Below are 24,730 nucleotides of genomic sequence, written 5' to 3'. Positions count from 1 at the left end.
CCAGGGATGGGTGGGATAGTGATGAAAAGAGTACAGAGGGATTTTAGGGCAGTGAAAATACTCTGCATGATACTAGAATGATGGACGCACATCATTATGTATTTGCCCAAACTCACAGAATGTGCCACACCAAGAGTGGACCTTAAGTAAACTACAGACTTTGGGTAATGATGATGTGTCCGTGTAGGTGTAGGTTCATCATTGCAACAAATGTACCACTCTGCTGGGGAATGTCAATAATGGGAGAGGCTATCTGGGAAATCTCTGTGCCTTCTGTTCAATTTTGCAGTGAACCTAAAACTGCTCTAAAAAATAAAGTCTTAAAAAAAAAAGCCACACATAAAAAGTCCATAGAGGCAAACCTTGACACAGTATTTTTCCATATTTATTTAGCTTTCTTTTAGCTAAATAAGCACAGTTTAAAACAGCTCACTAATCATTTTACAATTCTTCAATTACAAACAATATCATAACATGCATGAATAATGCTCTTGATATTACTTTAAACATTTTAAAGATAAGTTATGAGTTAGTTTTGTGTTGAGTTAATGTATAGCTACTGAGTTACTAAATAACTACTGAGAAAGCTGAGTGAATTTTAATTGTAGTAATTTATTAATCTTTATAAGTAAAAGAGAAGTGCTGCTAAGAGTATAAGAATCAAGGGTTTTCCAACAGAGAAGGAAAACTTAACTATGACAGAGTATAAACCTATATAAATCAGTTGGCTAATCATATTTTTGAAGAAGTCCATAAGGCATTTGAGAATTTAAGTATCTTATGTGCTATTATCATAATAGTGTCATTTTTATCATTGCAAGTTCACATAGTACAATATGTTGTGTATACACAAAATTCCTTTTCTGCAGCGGTCGTATTTCAACTGTTTTCTGCAAACTTGTAACTGCTAATCTGTGTTGGTAGAACAAAGCAGTGCTGAAAAGCTTGGAAATCTAATTTTAAGAGCCCATAGCCCCTACCTTCCACATGGAATGTGAACATTCACTTCAATTGTAAAGTAAATAACGGAGCAAGAATTCAGGAAAAGTACATGTGGGTCCCTTGGCCTAAACGTCCATTGTCTACCTGCCTACCACTGTGTCTTAAATATTCAGTTATACTGCCATCTGCTCTCAAAACTGAATTTCTTTCCACAGCCTCTTCTGTGGGCATGAGAGCACTTGACACACTAAACTATACTGACTCGTTTCATCTGACCCTTGTATTAGCATTTAAAGACAGGCTGTCCTTTCTCACCTGTATATCCTGATCCTCGAAATGTTAAATACTCTGCAAATGTTTGTTAAATGAATAAATGAATGAGATTTATTTCAGATGTTGTAACTAAATATCCCAGATATTGTAATTAAACATTGTACTATTTCATTACTTCAAATTATGCTTAATATCATGCCAATAATAAGCAAGAAAATGAATCATCTCAGCCTATTCTAACATCAGTACTTTAGTCCTCGTGTTCACTTATATTCATGAACTGGCACAGTGAAGTATTAGCTTTCACAACCTTACTCTTCACTCACATTCACTGTTGTGACCACAGATCAGAACAAAACCTAAAGAAGCATGTCTCATGAAATGATGTATCACTAATGCTAACACTGAGCTATTAAAATAAATTTTCTCATCCAAGCTTATCTATTTGTACTTTCAAAGCAAGATTATTTCATGATAAAAGCTAGGCCTAATCACTTTTTAATTCTACTTTTCCTTTGGTACAATAAACAAACCATGAAACAACAATTTCTACCAGTTTTTAATACATTACTATAACTATTTCATGTTTCTTCCCCATTCACGTCCTTACAGGTAAAATGCCAGTATAGTGAATTCTCTTGGATAACCAAATTGATTGTTCTTGTAAGCTCACCATTAAAAATTACTTTATGTAATATCACATAGCTTTCAGGAACAATTTATTAACAAAAATGTTAGGCTTCAAGAAGTGAAAATCAGTGTCTAAAATCTGAGTAAAAAATTACACACATACAATTATTTCCTTCAACAAGAAAAGAAATCACTATGTAGTATGGTACTCTTCATTTTGAAATTTTGTGTGTACAATTATAGAACTGTCAAGAAATGGTTAATCCCCTTTTCTCCTTCGTAATAATAAAGGCTCCAACAAAATACTTTCCATACCAGTTTATTCTTCATAAATAAATCACTATTATAATAGACTATCGAGAATGAAAATATTCGAACTGTTTATAAAAAAATAGCCCTTCCTGATTAATGGAATTTGTTTTAATGGGATTTTATCCATGGTATCTTAAACCTTAAACAAGTAACCATTAAAATAAAAAAGTCAATGACAGAGTATCCAAGTAACTGTATCACAGATCTCAGGAAACAAACATTCAGAAAAAATTTAAGTCTAGCAGCCAGTAATAGCCTCTCATAAAACCCAACAAACCTTACAATTATAATTAGACTTCAAAGGGACCAAAATATTAGTTTATGTTGAACCAAGATTAGGAAAATCTTCCACTGTTGACATTTTCATGTTCTTAGTTTTTCAATCAAACAATCAGCCTGTAATTTTGAAAACACAACATATTTTTTTTAGATTCTAGTTATTATAGCCTATATAAAATAATTCTACTGGCATCCCTATTATAGTAAGTCACAGCAGAACCGCTGGATAGTACATATTCTGTTCCTAAGTCTATCTTCTAAAAAATGTCTCAATATAATAGTCTTATAATCTATAGTAAAGGTATTCTACACTGTATATAAATAGGTTGATTTTTATCCATATTGCATATTCATTAAAAAACTTTAATAAGAAAAAGAAAATAAATACAATATTAACATTTTAAAAAGTAAACTACATGTGGAGGGACCTTAAATACACATTACTTAGTGAAAGAAGCCAATCTGAAAAGACTACATACTGTATGGTTACAACCATATAACATTCTGGAAAAGGTAAAGCTGTGAAGGCATTAAAGAGATCAGTGGTTACCAGGAATCAAGGGAGAGGGAGAGATGAACAGGTTCAGCACTGAGGATCTTATTATACTATCATGTTGGATACATGTTACTACACATTTGTTCAAACTCATAAAAGATACAATACCAACAATAAACCCTAATGTAAATTATGAACTTTGGGTAAAGATGATATGTCACTAATTTCATGGATTATAACAAATGTATCCCTGTGATGTAGGATGTCCACAGTGGGAGACTGTGAGTATATGGAGGACAGAGGGAATATGGGAACTCTCTGTACTTTCCATTCAGTCTTACTGTGTGAACCTAAAACTGCTCTAAAAAATAAAATCTATTTAAAAAATTTAAAAGTAAACCAAAGCATTCTGGTTATTATTTCAAAAAAACCTCTTATATATCTGAAACATCATTTAAGATATTTTGAAATCAATTATCTTTATCTTGATTTTTTCCAAAGTCTCATAATATATGCTGACAGATCTAAGGAGAGTGCAGATTCAAGATGAACCATTAACTCTATAACTAACGCTTGACTGTCAGGCAACAGGCCCATAATCAGCTTGAATTCTAGTCTACTTTTGCCCCAGAAAAGCAGAAATCTGCCATTTTTTTTTTTTTTTAGCTCAATGGCTTGAACCTCAGATCTGACCATTGATGCTACCAGGGCAGCCCTTTACTCAATTAGAAAATTACAACAATTCAATTTCTACCATAATGTTGGTGATGATAACAGAGGCAGCCGGTAGTATTTTTTTTAATTTTTATTTATTTATGATAGTCACAGAGAGAGAGAGAGAGGCAGAGACACAAGCAGGCTCCATGCACCGGGAGCCCGACGTGGGATTCGATCCCGGGTCTCCAGGATCGCGCCCTGAGCCAAAGGCAGGTGCCAAACCGCTGCGCCACCCAGGGATCCCCCAGCTGGTAGTATTTACTAGTACTTACTATTTGCAAGGTATAGTTTTAAGTGCTTTATATGTAAATTATTTTACTGATCCTCTTAGCAACCCTACAGGTGGGCAGTATTCCTTCTACACAGGTAATAGATAAAGAACTTGGGCCATAAAACATTTAAGTAACTTGCACATGGGACATCACGTAAAACACAGAGCCAAAGTTTCAATCCAGATTGGACCCTGGGTGCTGAACTGTTCTGGCAATGGAGACTTAGCCATAGCTTCTCTTCCTACAGATCTGATAACCTGGAGGATCTCTTATATTAAAAATATTACTTTGGATATGTGTGAGCAGAACATTAAGAGAGAGATCAAGAGGATGAGGGTTGTTAAGTGCCTACAGTTGCCAAGAAAAGAAGAACTACAAAAAAAAAAAAAAGGACAAATATTTTAAGTATTTGTGTATGCTGCTACTATAATAATACTTACTGTAATAAACCAATAGGAATTCACTCTATAAACCAACTTTGATAAGAAGCCAAGTTGATCAACAGGCGCCAGAACGTGAAGGTGCAAGTGAGAAATGGAGCAGAATGGAGGCATATGGAAACCCATTCTAAAACAGAAAGGTAAGAGATACTTGGCAAAGCAGTTCTACAACAATTTAAAGCTATTTTTTTATGTCAAAACACATTAATATTAAGATACCCCAAACAGGTTACCTACGGTAGACTGCCACTCAAACATCTCTTTTACTGCTTTCTTTATACATTTCCCAATAGTCAAACACTTCCTCCTCTCATTGTGCTGAAGTTCACAGTAACAAACTCTTCATCAAGGAAGAGCTTAAGAGCATATTATGTCTCAGTAAAACCTTTACGAATTCCGAGTTTGCATTATGTTTTATCACCTCGGCCCTTAACAATTTAAATGTTTAATTCTCGTAAGATACGACTCTGCAATGAATCTTTAAAAAAATTACAGGGCACTCCTGGGATCTTTAACTTAGACTGCACAGCTGAGTCATGAAGTTGTTTGTTGTGTACTACGTTTGGTATAAATTCCACCCTTTTCTTTAAAAAAAAAAAAAATTACAGAACACTCAAGGGTTCCCTTATTCTAAGACATAGCCACCTCCTTTCAGAAAGTAGTCATTTCCTTATCAACCCATCTTCTAGTGGTTAGGTTAATTATATCATTATTTGAAAAACTTTTATCATCACTCAAGTTTCTTGTTTAATAATGAAAATAAGTTAGATGAGAATTATTCATAATTATCTGTTTTATAAAACACTTACAAAAGAATTCCTTTGACTACTAACAAATTTCTACGAAGAAATTTTTTTAATATGTTCTATCTCTTAAAAATCAGCTTACAGTTAAGTCCCCTTAGAATTTCTGAGTGGAGCAAGGTGCACTTGTAGTAATAATCCAAGCCTACAAATTTCTGTCTGCTGAAACTAGAAGTGAGTCTCAATAAAAAAAAAAAAAAAAAAAAAAAAAAAAAAAAAAACAGTGGGAGTGTAGGAGGAAGGCAAAGAAGTGGTATATTGCGTCAACACAGGATTGACGATGGAAAGTCATAAACACAACACACATGGAAAAGCTTCCACAACTACCTAGAAAAGACAGACTGGGTTCTCCCTCTGTGTAATACAGAATCAAGTAATCTAAAAGCTAGAAGCAACTGAAGGGTTCATTCAACTCTTTCATTTCAAAGATGGGGAAGCCAAGATCCAAAAAGTAGGAGACTTCCCAAGGTCGCAAAGTCAAGCAGTGGTAGAGTGAGGATTGAGACTCAGTCCAATGTTCATTCTTCTAAGATGCATTCCTATGACTGGGAAGGGAATGTGCTGCTCTTTGGCCATAGGGTCTCAAAGACCATCTGTTCCTTGTCATTATCACCCTTCAATAGTGCTTGATAGTTTTCAGAGGATTTTCTTCTTCTTCTTTTTTTTTAAGATTTTATTTATTTATTCGTGGGAGACACAGAGAGAGAGAGAGGCAGAGATACAGGCAGAGGGAGAAGCAGACTCCATGCAGGGAGCCCAGGCAGAGGGAGAAGCAGACTCCATGCAGGGAGCCCAATGCAGGACTCGATCCCAGGACCCCAGGATCACGACCTCAGCCAAAAGGTGCTCAACAGCTGAACCACCCAGGCGTCCCCAGTTTCTAGAGGATTTTCACACCCACAATCTTATTTTAACCTATAAGTAGGCAGAGGAGGTATTATCTTGGATATGTTAAATGTCTCAACTAGCACAGCCAGTATGAGCACAGTACACAGCAAATAGCATGGGTAACATTAGAATTCAGGTCTCTTTGAATTCCAGTTCAGATGTTAGAAGTAATCTCCTTTGGTTACACAAGGCAAAGCCAGAAGTGTTTTAAAAATCTACTATTTAGATTAAGTAAAATAGTTGCCACATTGACCATTATATGCTTTTTGCTCAAACTTTGGTGAATGCCCAAGATCAGTTCTGCAGGCAACAAATTCAAGCTAATTTCATACTTGAAGTATAATAATATATTTTTAAATCACATAAAATAAAATATTTTCTAAAGAAATTCAATTTACACAGTTTTTTAAGAAATGCACATGTTGAATAAAGAAAGGTGGACTTGTAACTATTTTACTTACCTGCTGTTTAAATATACTTGTCTGCCCAAACTTCAAGAGGTGATTATTAGATGCTAAGACAATGAGACATATTACCCTATGAGAGTAAGAAGATTTATTAAATTTATACTACCAATGAACAATGTATGCTCACTTTCAGGAAAACTGCATGTCTGCCACCTCTACTTTTATTTCCCAGGAGGAAACAACGTTTCAGAAAAACCAGCTGCATATATTGGTTTCTATCTGGAAGTATACATACCTTGCATTTTTGAAGTCAGTGAAATTATTCCTTTCAAGAATGGTTTTCCCAACAGCTACCATGCTCTCAACTATAAAACAGGAAAGAAACTACATTACACTATAGTAGAAGACATTACTAAATTGTAATGAATTTTAACTCTTCTGATCTAGTCAAAGTTGTATCCAATAGGTAAACGTTTAAAGACCTGTTTAATAGGTCTAAGTTACTGAGAAGTTTGCTCATTAACCTGACAGGAAGATTCCACCTACCACAAAGTACGATGTATAGGCTGACTGTGAATAGCTGTTGAGCGCGATCAAGGGACTACACCTAGGACATCTGATCCTACTGAGGTCTACCTCTGATCATAAGGAGACAAAGTAATAAGCAAGTATGTCTGAATTAAGAAGAGAGACAGGAAAGACAAGAAATTTGTCTTTCAGCCCAAATGAGGATATGATAGGCTTTTATGTCAGCCTACTTTAATTAGCTATATGTTTGTATAATTGTTTTGGCTTCTGAATTCTATCTGCTTTAGCGTCTCTACTGTCTTGGTACTTTATGGTCTTTGGATAGGATTATGCTTTCCCATGAGAGAAATTTTGGTAAACCTGCAATCTCTAAAGCACAATGTCAAACTTTATACTTCTTTTGTTTCTGAATGGTGTAACCAAGTATTTGGAAGGGGAAAGAAATGAGAGAATCTACAGAGGGTGCTTGTATTAAAAAACACTCATAAAATTGTTGCTAATGTTTACTTCTCTAAGTCAGGGTTGAGCCAGGAGGACAAGACCATACCATCTAAAAAAAAAAAAGTCAGGTTACTTCAAGCAAGACTGTATCTTGTTTTCTTTTAAAATACTCCCAAGATCCCAGACATGGGGGAAAAGAATGTTCTCTCTTTTAACTTCTTTAAAAGACATATGACTGCTTAAAGCAATAATTTTAACAGTACCATTTTATAAAGTATGCAGATATGACAACAATAACACAAAGTATTGCAAAGTTTCTCACATTTCTCATGAACTGATAAAATGTGAATTCTCATTGTATTATTATAATTACACAATGAGTATTTTAATCTCTCTCGAGCAACCATTTTAAAAAGCGTGAAGAGTAATACGTAAAAAAGCAAGAAATAAATTAAGAGTAGAATAACAAAAAATATATTTGACCACAAAAAGGCGGGAAAGAAACAGCAATAACAACAAAAAATGGGACAAACAGAAAACAAATGGCAAGATAGTACACCTAAATCAAACTGCATCAATAGTTATTAAACATTTATGAACTAAACACTCCAATTAAAAGTCAGAGATTTTCATACTACATTTAAAAAATAATAATACAAAAGCGAAACCGAGAGAGGAGGCAGGATGGCAGAAGGACGGGGGGGTCCTCTTTCATCTGGTCCCCCCAAATTTAGCCAGATAACTATCAAACCATCCAGAACACCTATGAATTCAGTCTGAGATGTAAGGAAGGCTGGAACTCCACAAATAGAAAAGTGAACACTTCTTGCAAGGTAGGAGTACAGAGAAGAGAAATGGGGGGGGGATATATCAAAGATAAACTGCGGGGGACGGAGGCGGAAGACTGCAAGCTGGCTGCAGGACAGTGATACAACCCTGGAGCTCAAAACCAGGACCTTTAGAAACCTGCTCCTGTGAGACACTTCCCTGCCCGGAAGGTGAGCTCAGTGGGGGAAGCGGGGCCAACTCGCAGGAGGGACAGTGGGGTCTCAATATTCCCAGAGGATCAGGAGGAACAGGGGTGCCCAAGCCAGCAGAGTTCCCAAGCACTGGCGCAGGGAAATGGGTTTAGGTCAGCGAGCTTGGAAGAAGGCTCAGCATGTTGCGTCATTAACCACAAACCGGGACAGGAGACTGCTCTCCGTGCTGGGTCCCTGCAAAGGACTAGAATGCAGCAACCCTCTGCTTCCATCTGGGAGGGGTGGAGCAGGTGTGGGCACAACCAGGCAAAACCTCTCCGGCAGGAGCCCTGCAAATTGCACAACCAGTGTCTCCACCTCTCCCTGCCCCTGGGAAGGATCTGAGTGGGTAGGCACACGCTGGGATCTCCTGGCTCTGGAACTGGAGATCTAGTTTCAGTTTTTTATCCCCCTTTCATCGAACAAAGACCTCACAGGGCAAACAGCTCACACTGAGCCTGGCCACCTGGCAAGGAGCAGTACAACTGCACCCAGGCATAGACACCTAAGAAACAGCGCAGTAGGCCCCTCCCCCAGGAGACCCCCCAGAAAGACCAGGGGAACAGCAAGTTTACTGACCAAGCAGCACTGGAAAGCTCCAGGACTAGGGGAAAACAGTATATAGAACTTGAGGGGTTTTTTTCTTATGATCTGTTTATCTTTTAGGTTAAAATTTTCCAATATTCTTTCTTTTTTCCCATCTTAACTATAATATCTTATCAACTCTTCATTTTTAAGATTTTTCTTTTTTAACTTTCATATTTTACAATTCCATGTTTTTTTTATACAATTACATATTATTGATATATTCTTCATTTTTGGCTTTCTTTCACCATATTCAATTTTATTTCTGTGTGTAAATATATATATATATATATATATATATATATATATATATATATATATAGGTTTTTTTACATAATTTTGGAATTTAGTACCTTCTAACATACAGACCAAAAAAACATTCAGAACCAAGTGGAGCATTGTTTTGGTCTGCTCTGTGAGATTATAATCTCTTTCTTTCACCATCTCCCCCGCCCCCCCCCACACTTTTTTTTCTTTTTCTTTGTCTTTTATCTTTTATTTTCTGGTCCCTGACCTCCTCAGAATTGTCTAGTGAGTATTTTGGTTGGGTTGTGGTTGATATTTTTGACTCTGCTCATTTGTACAGCCATTCTGCACTGGACAAAATGACCAGAAGGAAGAATTTACCACAAAAGAAAAAAAAACAGAGGTAATGTTCTCTGCCATTGATCTAATAGATATGGATTTAAGTAAAATGTTGGGAGAGAGAATTCAGAATTACAATTATAAAGTTACTAGTTGGATTTGGAAAAAAGCATAAAAGATTCTAGAGAATGTCTTACTGAAGAAATAAGATTTAATCAGGCAGAAATTAAAAATACTCTGAGATACAGTCTAAACTGGATGCTCTTAACAGTTAGGGTAAATGCAGCAGAAGAGAAAGTAAGTGACATAGAAGACAAGTTGATGGAAAGGAAGGAAGCTGAGGAAAAGAGAGAAAAACAACTAACAGCCCACAAGGAGAGGCTCCGAGAATTAAGTAATAGTTTGAAAAAAATCCATATTATTGGGATTCCAGAGGGTATGGAGAGAGAGAGACAACCAGAAGGTATTTATGAAAAATCATAGCTGAGAACTTCCCTAGATAAGGGAACAGGCATTCATATCCAAGAGATAGAGAGGACCCCTCCCAAAATCAACAAAAACTGATCGACACCCCAACGTATTAATAGTGAAGCTTGCAAATTTCAGAAATAAAGAGAAAATCCTAAAAGCAGCTCAAGACAAGAGATTCCTAACATATAGGGGGGAAAATACTAGATTAACAGCAGACTTATCCACAGAGACCTGGCAGGCCAGAAAGGGCTGGCATGATATATCAGGCTCCTAAATGAGAAAAACATGCAGCCGAGAATACTTTATCCAGCAAGGCTGTCATTCAGAATAGAAGAAGAGATAAGGAGCTTCCAGGAGACAGAAACTGAAAGAGTATGTGACTATCAAACCAGCCCTTCAAGAAATATTAAGAGGGATCCTGTGAGCAAAGAGAAAGCCCAAAAAACAGAGGCAATCTGCAGAAATACAGACTGTACAGGTAATATAATGGCACTAAATTCATATCTTTCAATAGTTACTCTGAACATGAATGGGCTAAATGGTCCAGTCAAAAGACACAGGATATCAGACAGGATAAAAAAGCAAGACCCATGTATATGCTGTCTGCAAGAGATTCATTTTAGATCTAAGGACACCTCCAGACTAAAAATGAAGGAGTGGAGAACCACTTACCATGCAAACAGACCTCAAAAGAAAGCTGGGGTAGTAATCTTCATACCAATAAATTACATTTTAAACCAAAGGCTTTAATAAGAGATGAAGATGGACACTATATCATGCTGAAAGGTTCTATACAACAAGAAAAACCTAACAATTAAGAATATTTATGCCCCTAATGTGGGAGCAGCCAATTATATCAACCAGTTAATAACCAAAGCAAAGAAACACATAGATAATAAATTAATAGTAGAAGACCTCATCACTCCACTCTCAGCAAAGAACAGATCTTCTAAACAGAAGATCAACAATGAAACAAGGGTTTTCAATGACACACTGGGCCAGATGGACTTCATGGATATATACAGAACATTCCATCCTAAAGCAGTAGAATATACATTCTTCTCAAGTGCACATGGAACTTTCTCTAGAATAGATCACATACTGGGTCAAAATCAGGTCTCAACCAATACCAACAGACTGGGATTATTCCCTGCATATTTTCAGACCATGATGCTTTGAAACTAGAACTCAATCACAAGAAATTTGGAAGGAACTTAAACACTTGGAGGTTAAAGAGTATTTCACTAAAACATGAATGGGTCAACCAGAAAATTTGAAAACAATTAAAAAAAGATTCATGCAAACCAAAGAAAATGAAGGCACAGCTGTTCAAAATCTCTGGGATATAGCAAAGGCGTCCTAAGAGGGAAATACATTTCAATCCAAGCCCCTCTCAAAAAAATTGGAAAAATCTCAAATACACAAGCTAACCTTACAACTAAAGGAACTGGAGAAAGTAGAGTGAATAAAGCCTAAATCAAGCAGGAAAAGAGAAATGAGAAAGATTAGAGCAGAATTCATTGAAATAGAAACCAGAACAGTAGAACAGATCAACAAAACCAGGAGCTAGTACTTTGAAAGACTTGTTAATAAGATAGATAAATCCCTAGCCAGACTTATTGAAAAGAAAAAAGACTCAAATTAAAAAAATCATGAATGAAAGAGGAGAGATCACAACCAACACCAAGAAAATACAAATGATTTTATGAACATATTACGAGCAACTCTATGCCAACAAATCAGGCAATCTGGAAGAAATGGATGCATCCCTGGAAACCTATAAATTACCTAAACTGAAACAGGAAGAAATAGAAAATCTGAACAGACCAATAACCAGCAAGGAAATTGAAGCGGCCATCACAAACCTTCCAAGACACAAAAGTCCAGGACCAGATGGCTTCCCAGGGGAAATCTACCAAACATTTAAAGAAGAAATAATACCTAATCTACTAAAGCTGTTTCAAAAGGTAGAATAGAAAGAAAACTTCCAAACTCATTCTATGAAGCCAGCATTATCTTGATCCCAAAACCAGACAAAGACCCTATCAAGGAGAATTACTGACCAATATCCCTGATGATCATGGATGTCAAAATATTCACCAAGATACTAGCCAATAAGAACCAAAAGTACATTAAAAGGATTACTCACCACGACCAAGTGGGATTTATCTCTAGGATGCGAGAGTGGTTCAACATTTGTAAATCATCAGTGTGATAGATCACATTAATAAAAGAAAAGATAGGGGATCCCTGGGTGGCTCAGCGGTTTGGCACCTGCCTTCGGCCCAGGGTGTGGTCTTGGAGTCCTGGGATCGAGTCCCATGTCAGGCTCCCTGCATGGAGCCTGCTTCTCCCTCTGCCTGTGTCTCTGCCTCTCTCTCTCTCTGGGTCTCTCATGAATAAATAAATAAAATCTTTAAAAAATAAAAATAAAAAAAGAAAAGAAAAGATAAGATAAGAACCACATGATCCTCTCAATTGATGCCGAGAAAGCATTTGGCAAATACAGCATCCTTTCCTGATTAAAACTCTTCAAACTGTAGGGATAGAGGGAACATATCTCAATATTATAAAAGCCATCTATGAAAAGCCTCCAATGAATATCATTCTCAATGGGGAGAGCTTTGCCCCTAAGGTCAGGAACATGACAGAGATGCCCACTCTCACCACTGTTGCTTAATATAGTACTAGAAGTCCTAGTCTCAGCAATCAGACAACAAAAATAAATAAAAGGCATTCAAATTAGCAAAGAAGTCAAACTCTCACTCTTTTTTTTTTTTCAAACTCTTACTCTTAACAGATGACATGATACTGTATAGGGAAAACTCAAAAAAATCCACCCCAAAACTGCTAGAACTTGTACAACAATTCGGCAGTGTGGCAGGATACAAAATCAATGCACAGAAATAAGTTGCATTTCTATATACTAAAAATGAGACTGAAGAAAAAAGAAATTAAGGAATCAATCCAATTTACAGTTGCACCCCAAAGCATAAAATACCTAGGAATAAACCTAACTAAAGAAGTAAAGGATCTGTACTCTAAAAGCTACAGAACACTTATGACAGAAATTGAGGAAGACACAAAGAGACAGAAAAACATTCCATGCTCATGGATTGAAGAATATATATTGTGAAACTGTCTATGCTACCCAGGGCAATTTACACATTCAATGCAGGCTCTATCAAAATACCATGGACTTTCTTCACAGAGTTGGAACAATCTTAAGATTTGTATAGAGTCAGAAAAGACCCTGAATTGCCAGAGGAATGTTGAAAAAGAAAATCAATGCTGGGGGCATCACAATGCCAGATTTCACGTTGTACTACAAAGCTTTGATCATCAAGACAGTGTGGTACTGGCACAAAAACAGACACATAGATCAATGGAACAGAACAGAGAACCCAGAAGTGGACCCTCAGCTCTATGGTAAACTGATCTTCGACAAAGCAGCAAAGAATATCCAATGGAAAAAGGACAGTCTCTTCAATAAATGGTGTTAGGAAAATTGGACAGCCACATGCAGAAGAATGAAACTAGATCACTCTCTTACACCACACACAAAGATAAAATGGTTGAAAGATCTAAATGTGAGATAAGAATCCATCAAAATCCTAGAGGAGAACATAGGGAACAACAATTTTAAACTTTGCTATGGCAACTTCTTGCAAGACACATCTATGAAGGCAAGGGAAACAAAAGCAGAAAATGAACTATTGGGACTTCATCAAGATAAAAATCTTCTGCACAGCAAAGGGAACTGTCAACACAACTAAAAGACAACCTACAAAATGGGAGAAAATATTTGCAAATGACATATCAGATAGAGGGCCAATATCTAAGATCCATAAAGAATTTTTCAAACTCAACACCCAAGAAACAAACAATCCAGTCAAGAAATGGGCAGAAGACATGAACAGACATTTCTCCAAAGAAGACCTGCACATGGCCAACAAGCACATGAAAAAATGCTTCACATCACTTGTCATCAGAGAAATACAAATCAAAACCACAATGATCCACCAGTGAGAATGGCTAAATTAACAAGACAGGAAACAATAAATGTTGGCGAGGATGTGGAAAAAGGGAAACACTCTTGCACTGTTGGTGGGAATGCAAACTGGTGCAGCCACTCTGGAAAACTGTGTGGAAGTTCCTCAAAGAGTTAAAAATAGAGCTACCCTATAACCCAGCATTTGCACTACAGGGGATTTACCCCAAAGATACAAGGTGAGGGCAGCCCCGGTGGCGCAGCGGTTTAGCGCCGCCTGCAGCCCAGGGCGTGATCCTGGAGACCCGGGATCGAGTTCCACATCGAGCTCCCTGCATGAAGCCTGCTTCTCCCTCTGCCTGTGTCTCTGCACCTCTCTCTCTTTCTCTCTATGTCTCTCATGAATAAATAAATAAAATCTTAAAAAAAAAAAAGAAAAAGAAATGACTTAGGAAATGCTAACTGGTAAGTCACAGAACTCATAAGTAGGAAAATGTAGGATAATCCTGTAAGAAAACAAGATACAAAATCTTTTCAGAAGCTAAAAGGGCATTGCTAAAATCTCATAACTAAACTTTGGTGTTAGTTCATCTACACAAGAAACTTACAAGGCAGGCACCAATATGGTCTCATTTTTTTTTTTAGCACTTTCCATTTTCAGAGTCAAGGAAAGCCATCATTTAAAAAACAGAGAGATATTATCTTTTAGAGATCTTAAAGATTAAATAACACGATGTCTGGAATTTGCTTCAAATCCACTGTGGGAGAAGGTTAATAGATGAAAAAGACTGGCCACAAGCTAATAAATGTGGAGTTGGGTAATGAAGACTTGGAGATTACACTATTTTCTTTATTTTTTGTACATACTTGAAATTTTTCATAATAGAAGTTTCACAAAGTCACAATGCTCCTTTTTCATAACACCTGGCTAGACTTTTTCTTCTTGACTGTCACTGCTATCACTGTTGCCAATTCAGGATGAGATAGCCATGAAAAATACTGCCACCATCATCTTACCCAGTTCTATGTGATCTTTCTTTAGCTCTCTACAGTTTCCAAGATGCTTCTTTGGCACCACAAGATAATGATGAGGTGCTGCTGGTTTGATATCTTTGAAGCAAACGAGGTCCTCATTCTGAAGGAAAAACATATCATTTGTTAGTTTTTTAAAAAGAATTTCCTAATGCTGTTCTGGCATGTCTGAAATACCACAAATCTCAATATGATAGGGAAATCGTACTCCTGTTACATTTAAGCCCAGCTGGGGAATTTTGTGATTATGCATTAAGTTCATAGAGACCAGCTTTAGCGTCCTTCATGAGATGTTCATTTGTTACAGAAAATGAAGATTTACATAAAGCTAATTTCAGGAAAACAATTATCAATGAAGTTCATTCAAACTTCATTACCAAAGGGGCGCCTGGGTGGCACAGAGGGTTAAGTGTCCGACTCTTGGTTTTGGCTCAGGTCATGATTTCAGGGTCATGATCACAGGGTTGTGAGATCAAGCTCCGTGTCCAGTTTCATACTCAGTGGGGAGTCTGCTTGAGACTCTCCCTCTCCCTCTGTCTCTCCCACTCCTGCCCTTTTTCTCTCTCAAATAAATAAATCTTTAAAAAAAACAACAAAACTAAAAGAAACTTCATTACCAACAATCCTAGAGTTTTTTTTTTTATTTCGTTATATATTTCTCCATGTCTACCTAAGGGTTTTTTACTCTTTATAACTACCTTTAAAGGTTTGACTATAGAAACTTAGCAAGAGTGATAAATTCTTTTTTAGACTTAATTTTTTTCCAAAGTAGCATATTCCTCAATTATAATAGGAAATTCATCCAGCATCTTCATATCCAGAAATTACCATTTTAAAATTTTTATAGCAGTTATATACAAATACTTTATGTTTACAGCATTAAAAATCCTTTGAAATGCTGATACAAACTCCAGTGTATTGTACTAAGTGTCCAATCCATTATATTAGTTTTCTGATTTGCATACTCCACATAGTCATGTAAGGGAAAAAAGAAATGAAAAAGGGAGTCTTTCAACTTACTGACATTTGAGTTTCAAACCTTTCCAAAAGGAAAATCAATATTCCCTAAATAAGCTTTTCCAATATTTTATATAAAAAAATATTCAATGACTAAAAGATATATGAAAAGATGCTCAACACCACTAATCATCAGAGAAATGCATATCTAACCACAGTGAGATGAAACTTCACACCAATCCAATGGCTAATATGAAAAAAAGACGGGAAATATGTGTTGGGATGAATGTGGAAAAAAGGAAGTCCTTGTGCACTGTTGATGGGAATACAAACTGGGGCAGCCACTGTGGAGACAGTACAGAGTTTCCTCAAAAAATTAAAAACTGAAATACCATATGATCCACCAGTTCCACTACTGTGTATTTATTTACCAAAGAAAATGAAAACACTAATTCAAAAGATATACACACCCCTACATTTATTGCAGCACTACTTACAACAGCTAAGACATAGAAGCAACCTGGGAATCCATCAATAAATGAATGAATAAAGGAGATATGACACATATACAATGAAATATTAGTCATAAAAGGATGAGATCTTGCCATTTGTGACAACATGGATGGACTAAAGCATATGACACTAAGAACAAACTGGTAGCTGTTAGAGGGAAGGTTGAGGGGCAAATAGGTGAAGGAAAACCAATGCATTTTAGTTAGCCTATTCCACCTATGATTGAATTAGATTTCCATTAAGCTTTCTAAAATATTGAAACTGGCCCTCTGATGTTACCCTCTCTCCTCTTTCTTCATTTTAAGAAAGACTTTCTCCTATTCCAAAGACACGATGACAAAAGAGATAGCAACGATGCACATACAAAGCTATCGTTTGCAGCATGACTTGTAATACCAAGAAAAAAGAAAGAAAGAAAAAAGAATAGAACCCAAGTGTCCATGATTCAATTAGAGGAGACTGGCTGAATAGCGAGTCCATACAACGAAGTAATACGTAGCTATAAAAAGCAATGAGAAAGATCTTTAAATACTTATGAAATCATTTCTGAAGTACACTTCAAAGTTAAAAAAAATAAAGCAAGGAACAGGAGAGTGGTTAGGCCATCTAACCACGAGGTTAACCACTGGGGGGAATACAAATTACAAATATAAATAAACACATACGGATTCTCACAATGGAAGGAAAAACCAAAAATATATTTTTCAGTTTCTTGTGAGGGAAGAGGAACAGGGTAAAGACAAAAGAATGGATGCTAGACTTTACCAAATGTACTCAGCTTTATAAGTTGGACTGCAAAACATGAATACTTAACATGCTTTTGAACTTAAAAAGAAAATAATCCCTAAAATTGAAAACAAATGGAAACAAATAAAATAAACCTAACTGTATGTCACATTGATAACATAGCTACACAAAGAACTTTCTTTTTTTGTAAAGATTTTTATTTATCTGAGACAGAGAGAGCTAGAGCCAACGAGAGAGAGCACACAGGAGGAGGGGCGGGCAGAGGGAGAGGGAAGAGGAGAAGCAGATTCCCCGCTGAGCCAGGAGCCCCAAGCAGAGCGGATCCCACCACCCAGGGACCAAGACCTGAGCTGAAGGCAGATGCTTAACCAACTGAGCCACCCAGATGCCCCCCAAAAAAGATATTTCAAGTGACTTTAAGACACAGAAATCTGACTATCCATCCCTAATGACAACCACTAAATGAAAACTTTCCATTTATGCTTTCTTTTTTTTTTTTTTTTCATTTATGCTTTCAATACAGATCACAGGCAAGCTTCTCAAGCGTGGGACATGCCCTATTTATCCTTGAACTACAAGTGAATACCACATAGTAAACTTGAAAGATTGTTTAATAAATAAATGTAAATAAAAGATGTTTAAGTAGAAAGATAAAGCTACCAATGCTCCCTCCTCTCCTCCTTAAAAAAAAAATGGTGTCATTATAGTTTTTACATCCTTTTCCAGTAACAGAGATAAACTTTCCATGATCTTTCAGTCTGTTCTTATAGAACCCCTCTTAAAGTCAGAATTATGGCCATTGTTTGATTTTAAGTGTTTCTCAGCCTTTTTCATTGCCATACCTCTAAGGAAACTTTTCAGACTTTTTTTTCCTAATTGCTCCACCCCCCAATATTTTAATACCACAGCCAAATTGTACATGTGTTTATATCCTATATGCTTACCTGTATTTTATATATGTAAATAATAAAAAAAATTTGCCCATGTCCCTGTCCCAGGTAAGAACATCAATTTTTACCCCTTTTGAGAATGCATGGATTAGACAAACAGCTAGCCTATGCTGACTTCATTATCAGCACTGAATCTAAGCATCTGGGCTAAACATTCATTAAACACAACAAATAAACTTTGGTGAACAGGGTAGATGGGCACTCAACTTCCATTCTAAATACTTCTATGTACTACAGAAATTTATTTTTATTGTATTTATTTACTCATGAGAGACAGAGAGAGAGAGAGGCAGAGACATAGGCAGAGGGAGAAGCAGGCTCCCTGTAGGGAGTCCGATGTGGGATTTGATTCCAGGACCCCGGGGATCACGCCCTGGGCCAAAGGCAGATGCTCAACTGCTGGGCCACCCAGGTGTCCCTGAACTACAGAAATTTAAAAATCCAAAATCCCAGATGGAATTTAGATCTTGCCAACTAGATATATTTCAGACTTAGGTGCTTTGACAAGCTAACCTGAGAAAAAGCCATCTTTCCATGGCTTCCGCTAGTTCCAGCAGGCAAACATGGCCAGCTCTAAGACTACCGAGTTTCTTTTTTCCTTCTCCCCCGCCCCCTATGCCAACATCTAGTCAATAGCATCACGTGAGTCAAGAGACAGGCATGAGACACCCATTGTTTTGGTGCCAGGGCCTACCGGTGTGGACATAGCACGTAGAGCGTAGCTCTTTAGTTGTGTTATCTTTCAAAGGGGAGTAGAAATATGGAGGTGCTACCAGCATTTGGTGCCCAGAAATGGGCTACATCCTCCAACAGGTGGAAGAGCCCTGCACAACAAAGCAGAATCCAACCCAAAATGCCAATAGTTCTCCCCCTGGGAACACCGCTCAACGGTGGCGGTCACACTTCTTCCTCACCCCTGAGTCACCCCTACAGAGGCATCTTCCCGAAGTCTAGTTCCAAGGGCAGTCCCCAGGAACCACAGCATCCTGCTGGGGCAGAAGAAACATGTCCTCAGTCTGCCAGTTGTCAGGTGAAGTGCTGCTCTGGATGTCATTCTTTTTTTTTTTTTTTTCTAAGATTTTTATTTAACGGGGAGGGAGGGAGGGAAGGAGGGAGGAAGGAAGAGAGAGAGAGAGAGATTGCGCAGGCACAAGCAGGGGGAGCAGCAGAGGGAAAGGGAGAAGCAGGCTCTTGGCTGCAGCTGCGCGCTGCGCGCCAGGAGCCCAAAGCAGGGCTGGATCCCAGGACCTTGGGGTCATGACCCGAGCCGAAGGCAGGTGCTCAACCACTGAGCCACCCAGGTGCCCCTGGATGTCATTCTTGAAGGTTTTTCCTTAAGCCCTTGCAACAACCTTTTTTTAAAGCATATAATTCCCTATATTACATCAATTTCTGCTTTAAATAGCTAGTTTTTCTCTCTGCAGCTGACCCCCGACTGATATCTAAAGCAACATTTGAAAGAACATTTCAGTATCACACCATCTGACGTGTAGGGTGAATTTGATTAAAGAAGAGGGAGGACGTTAAAGTTAAACCAGTATTTCCTCAGCATGGCCTCAAGCAAGATAAAAATAAACATCTAGCCTGGTATTTCTCAACCATGTTTTCAGTCACCCCTCGAGGACGTTCTGAAGACTTTTTTCCCTGATTCCACTCTCATGGTATTTCGATATTGCAGATATACTCCTTACCTGTTTATGTCTATCATGTTTGCCTTTGCCTCATACCATCCCCCCAAAACCAACTTTTTTCTCCCCACCCCGAGAATGCATGGCATAGTATTTGCTTAGTTTCAACTCTGCAGTATACAACAAAAATACAGTATACAGTTCTGGAGCAAGGAATCTTCTCTGGCTTTTGCCAGAAAAGTTTCCTGGACTAAGCCCTCTGATGCTAATAACTCCAATTATTCCAAATCAAATTTTCTCCTCTGTACTTAATTATGTCTACCCTACTTTATATCAATCCAGTAGTTTCTATTTATAAGAAACATATATGAATGAATATAAGGCTATAGTATATATAGAGTTTTTACTCAATATTTATAATAAACATGAACAAATATAAAAATACACTATATATATAATGCAAAACATACAAATTAAAGATTGGGTTCTCTTTTTAAAAAGATCTTTAACCTTTAATTAGTGAGCTCTTATATATGAAATCATCTTACATTCAATATTTAAAAGATCTACTTTTTGAGACACTGTTTACAAGATGTGCACCTTGCTTATGTTCTGTATTACACGGACTACAGCATACATTCATCCTGTGCCTTCTATGTAGGGTGCACATTAGCTACAAGTATTGACTGTGTCTAATTTCCTCTATAAAAATGTTCCAGGCTTTTCACATACTTCTCTCTGGGAACATTTTATTATTCATTTAAGAGAGAGCATAAGCAGGTAGAGGGACAAGGAGACTCCCCGCCGAGCAGGGAGCCCAACGTGGGCCTCGATCCCAGGTCTCCAGGATCATGACCCGGGCCCAAGGCAGGTGCCAGGCCAACTGGGCCACCCAGGCTGAGAATGTTCTTTAAAGAGAAAAAATCCTGACCTTTGGCCTGGAAAACATTGTGATAGACGTTTGAACCATCCCACCCCCTCTTGGTGACTAATTTTAGACAAAACTTTTTATACTACAAGTATATATTACTTACTCGTGTTCCTCAACACGGGTACTAGATTGTGCAACATTTAAATGCAGTTTCTAGGAATCTAAGGAATATTGAATTCTGTGAAGTAAAAAAAAAAAAAAAAAAAATTAGTACTGGCTACCCTAATCTTTTATGTGATGAGATAAGGAGTGGATGAAGAAGCAGAGCTCAGCGGTCTGTCCGGACTCCACGGATCAGTTCAGCAGAGGCCGCTGTACTTTCCAGACCACCGAGGCACGTATTCTTCCTCCCTGTCAACTGTGTCCAGTCTTCACTCCTTCCCCCGATATTCAGCATAGATTTCAAGGTCTGTCACTTTAGGCCTCTCTCTAGCCATAAATCCTTACCTTTGTTCCACTGTGCTTACGGAACACCTACAGGGCCAGACCCCAACCATGGGTTGACCCATGGGTTCACCTTGTCTAAAACTAGGTGGCTGCTGCTGGAGAGGTAAGGGATCACACAGCTAAACAAAACATGGCGGGTGGTAGAAGTGATGTAGGAACAGGTTAGGGGCAGACAGGACTAGGCAGGGAAGGATCAGGGAAAGATCAGGGAAAGGCCCCAGGCTCAGGCTCCTACCCACTCCAAAGAAACAGAGAGAAGACTGAAAATAGAAAAGTAAGCCTGGTCTCCTAGCTCCAAATGTGAGGGAGTATCCCCCCTTTTAATGGCCACTAATCACAGAAATATGTCATTAAGGGGTTATCAATCGTCCCTGCTCACACCAAGAGGCACAAGAGTCTCAAGGCCACGGGCTACCTGACTAGGCTACAGAAATCCCAGGTGTAGAGAGAGGTTAGGGAGGAGACGTTACCCTGAGAAGTAAACACCTTGTTTGGGCTCATGATACTTACAAGAACACCTCCTTGGCTATTATGACCTTAGGAGTCCCCCACCTGTCTTCTAAATATGCACCCTGATAGTGACACGGAATTTGCCAAGTTCCCTGGTCAGTTCCCTATAAACGGAAGACCTACAAGCAGACCTACAAGGCGCCAGGGGCAGCCCTGCGGGGACGGTCACCCCTGAGAGCTTCCTCTGCATCTCTGCTTAGTAGACTTCTACGTCTAGGCTCACTGTCCTGGGTCCGCGAGGTTCCTGCTTCCACTCAGGGAGACAAGAACCCAGCTCCCCCGCTTCAGGACCACCTCACCAAGCTCCGGGGACTTGCAGCCGCCTGCTCCGTATTCAGGCCACCCTTTAGCCTATGACATCTGAACAGCGACTATCCTTCCTCCTACTCAGCCGTGAATCTCCAACACTAGGTGCTTGCGACAGATTGGAGTGCATCTGTTCCAACAAAGGAATTAGGAATCACAAAAAAAAAAACACAAAACTAAACAAAACAAAAAAGCCCAAAATCTTTGGAGCTGATCCTCTCCCAAAGCAGTTTCTTTAAAGGCACGTAGAAGTGATAGAAGAAAATGTGTATCAGATTATCTGTTTTCAGTACTTAGTGCTCTGAAAAAGTGCGCGGTGCCAACTGACACCACCTGTAGGACCTGCGCCCTTCCCTGGGGAGCAGTGCGACCTCTGCCCCAGTGCCCCCCCCCCCCCAGCTTCACTGAGCCTAACCAAGGAGCCTCTACAATGACGAGCTCCTCTCTAGCAGCTCTCTCCCCTGGGGCAGGGGCCTGTGCAGGATGTGAGGGCCGGTCTGGGCGGCGGGGGTGGGCAGGCGGGGACCAGGCCCTCTAGAAAACAGGCCACAAATGCTATTTTCTGCCAAATACCTCCTACTTGCACACAGAGGCCCAAGAGTTTGGCTTTATGGCTACATGGTGTCCCGTCCCCACGCCCAACCCGCGCCCCAACCCGCACAGCAAGGATCCGGCAGAGACCCTCACTGCTGGGGGGCGGGGACGTCGGGGCCTGGGGACAGTCCCGCTCTGGGGGGAGGATGTCCGGGGGGGGGGACAGTCCCGCTCATGGGGGGGGGAGAACGTCGGGGGGGGGCAGTCCCGCTCTGGGGAAGGATGTGGGGGGGCCCAGTCCCGCTCCCGGGGGACGGGGAGGACATGGGGGGGGCCAGTCCCGCTGGGGGGAGGACGTCGGGGAGGGCAGTCCCGCTCAAGGGGGGGGAGGACGTCGGGGGGCGCAGTCCCGCTCTGGGGAAGGATGTGGGGGGGCCCAGTCCCGCTCCCGGGGGACGGGGAGGACATGGGGGGGCAGTCCCGCTCCGGGGGGGAGGACATGGGGGGGGCAGTCCCGCTGGAGGGGGGAGGACGTCGGGGGGAGCAGTCCCGCTGGGGGGGGAGGACGTCGGGGGGAGCAGTCCCGCTCCGGGGGGGAGGACATGGGGGGCCAGTCCCGCTGGAGGGGGGAGGACGTCGGTCCGGGGCCAATCCCGCTGGGGGGGGGAGGACGTCGCGCGGGGGATAGTCCCGCTCCGAGAGGGGGGACGTCGGGGGGGGACAGTCCCGCTCCGGGTCGCCGTGGGTCAGCACCAGCAGGCCCCCCCGCCCCCCGGCCCCCGCCGCCCGCCGCCCACCTCGCAGGGCAGCAGCTCGGTGCCGGGCTCCCGCCGGCCGGCGATGCGGCAGAACACGCACTTGCCGCCCTGCTCCTCCGCCCGCGACGACCTCGGGGCCACCTCGGCGGCCTGCAGGGAGGACTCCGCGGCGTCTGCGGCGGCCGCGGCCTGACAAGCCGGCCCCGACTCCGAGCCGGCGCGCTTCGACTCCTCCGCCATCGCTCCGCCGCGCCGAGCCCGTCCGCCGCCTGCACCTCGCGGTGTGACCTGGAGGCGTCGCCCGCCGCCCGCCGCTGCGAAGGGCCGGGGGGGGGGGGGGGGGAGGAGGGGTTGGGCGCATGCGCGGGTCCTGGGGGCGACGCCGTGGGCCACGTCAGAGCCAGCGGCCACGCGGGGGCGCGCGAGGACGCCGCGGGACTTGCCCCGCCCCCTTACGTCTCTTTGGTGAAGACGCTCCGCGTCCTTCGCGACGCCGGAGCGCGCAGGGCCGCGGTGACGTCACGAGCGCGCCCGAAGGTCCGGCCGAGTGGAGCCCGGCGGGCGTGCAGGAGGTTCACTTCGGAAACCGCAAGTTAGCGTCCCCGGACTCTATTGTGTTGTAAAAAAAAAAAAAAGAAAAAAGTTAAAAATTCCTTCGTCTTAAGGGACTGAGCACAACTTCCAGAGCTTTCTTTCCAGCGTAGATTACGTTTGCTGTTTCCTGTGCCCCTTTTCGGCCCCGACAGCTTCGTGCCTGAGCTCAGGGTGCCCCGAGCCGAACTTCCGGTGCGTTTGCTCTCCGTTGCGGGCGGCACCCGCGGGGCGGGGCGGGGCGGGGCGGGGGGGGGGCCTTGTCTCCCATTCCGCCCGCCCGGGGAAATGCGGAGGCGTCAGGGCCTGTGACGCCCCAGAGACTCCGGGCTCGCGCTTCGGGCCTCGGCCACAGCAATGACCCAACTATGGCCCCCTCCATTCTCCGGCCCCTGGAAACCCTTGGGGAGCCACCCCCACCATCCCTACCGCCACTGTCCCCCCATACCCCCACCCCATCATCCCCCCTCCCCACCCCATCATCCCCCTACCCATCCCCATCACCCCATCATCCCCCTACCCACCCCTCCACCATCATCCCCATCACCCCATCATCCCCTTACCCAGCCCCCCACCATCACCATCATCCCCACCCCCACCCCATCATCCCCACTCCCCCACCCCCATCGTCCCCACCCACCCCCTCACCATCATCCCCACCCCACCCCCCACCCCCATCATCCCCACCCCCATCACCCCCACTCCCCCACCATCCCCACCCCCCATCCCCCCCACCCCCATCACCCC

General features: G+C 41.1%; 1 protein-coding gene across 2 annotated transcripts; it reads right to left on the bottom strand.

Moving 5' to 3' along the window:
- Positions 1–363: 363 nt before the first annotated feature.
- HINT3 (histidine triad nucleotide binding protein 3) lies at positions 364–23,686 on the bottom strand. 2 transcript variants are annotated; one of them, XM_055311509.1, is made up of 5 exons: positions 23,432–23,685; positions 15,097–15,214; positions 6,755–6,824; positions 4,362–4,488; positions 364–2,553 (listed from the first exon to the last, which is right to left on the bottom strand). In XM_055311509.1, the coding sequence occupies exons 1-5, from the start codon at positions 23,630–23,632 to the stop codon at positions 2,521–2,523; spliced, it is 549 nt and encodes a 182-aa protein (XP_055167484.1). In that variant the 5' UTR covers positions 23,633–23,685; the 3' UTR covers positions 364–2,520. The 2 variants fall into 2 exon arrangements, with proteins under 2 accessions (XP_055167484.1, XP_055167485.1); XM_055311510.1 differs by lacking the exons at positions 364–2,553; positions 4,362–4,488 and adding an exon at positions 5,493–6,589 and having other exon boundaries at positions 23,432–23,686.
- Between the last annotated feature and the right edge of the window lie 1,044 nt (positions 23,687–24,730).

Source organism: Nyctereutes procyonoides, unplaced genomic scaffold (assembly GCF_905146905.1).
Source record: "Nyctereutes procyonoides isolate TBG_1078 unplaced genomic scaffold, NYPRO_anot_genome, whole genome shotgun sequence".
NCBI classification, from domain to species: domain Eukaryota; kingdom Metazoa; phylum Chordata; class Mammalia; order Carnivora; family Canidae; genus Nyctereutes; species Nyctereutes procyonoides.
Note: the sequence above shows the minus strand (reverse complement) of the source record. Positions and strands in the feature narration are given on the sequence as shown.

What these genes read in the sequence shown, in the direction of transcription:
- HINT3 (XM_055311509.1), bottom strand. Translation starts at nt 23,632, where the DNA reads ATGGCGGAGGAGTCGAAGCGCGCCGGCTCGGAGTCGGGGCCGGCTTGT. An exon ending in GAAAGATCACATAGAACTGG is followed by an intron (nt 6,825 to 15,096) that starts GTAAGATGATGG and finishes CCTGTTTTATAG; the next exon opens with TTGAGAGCATGGTAGCTGTT. An exon ending in ACTGACTTCAAAAATGCAAG is followed by an intron (nt 4,489 to 6,754) that starts GTATGTATACTT and finishes TTTCTGTTTTAG; the next exon opens with AATGGGTTTCCATATGCCTC.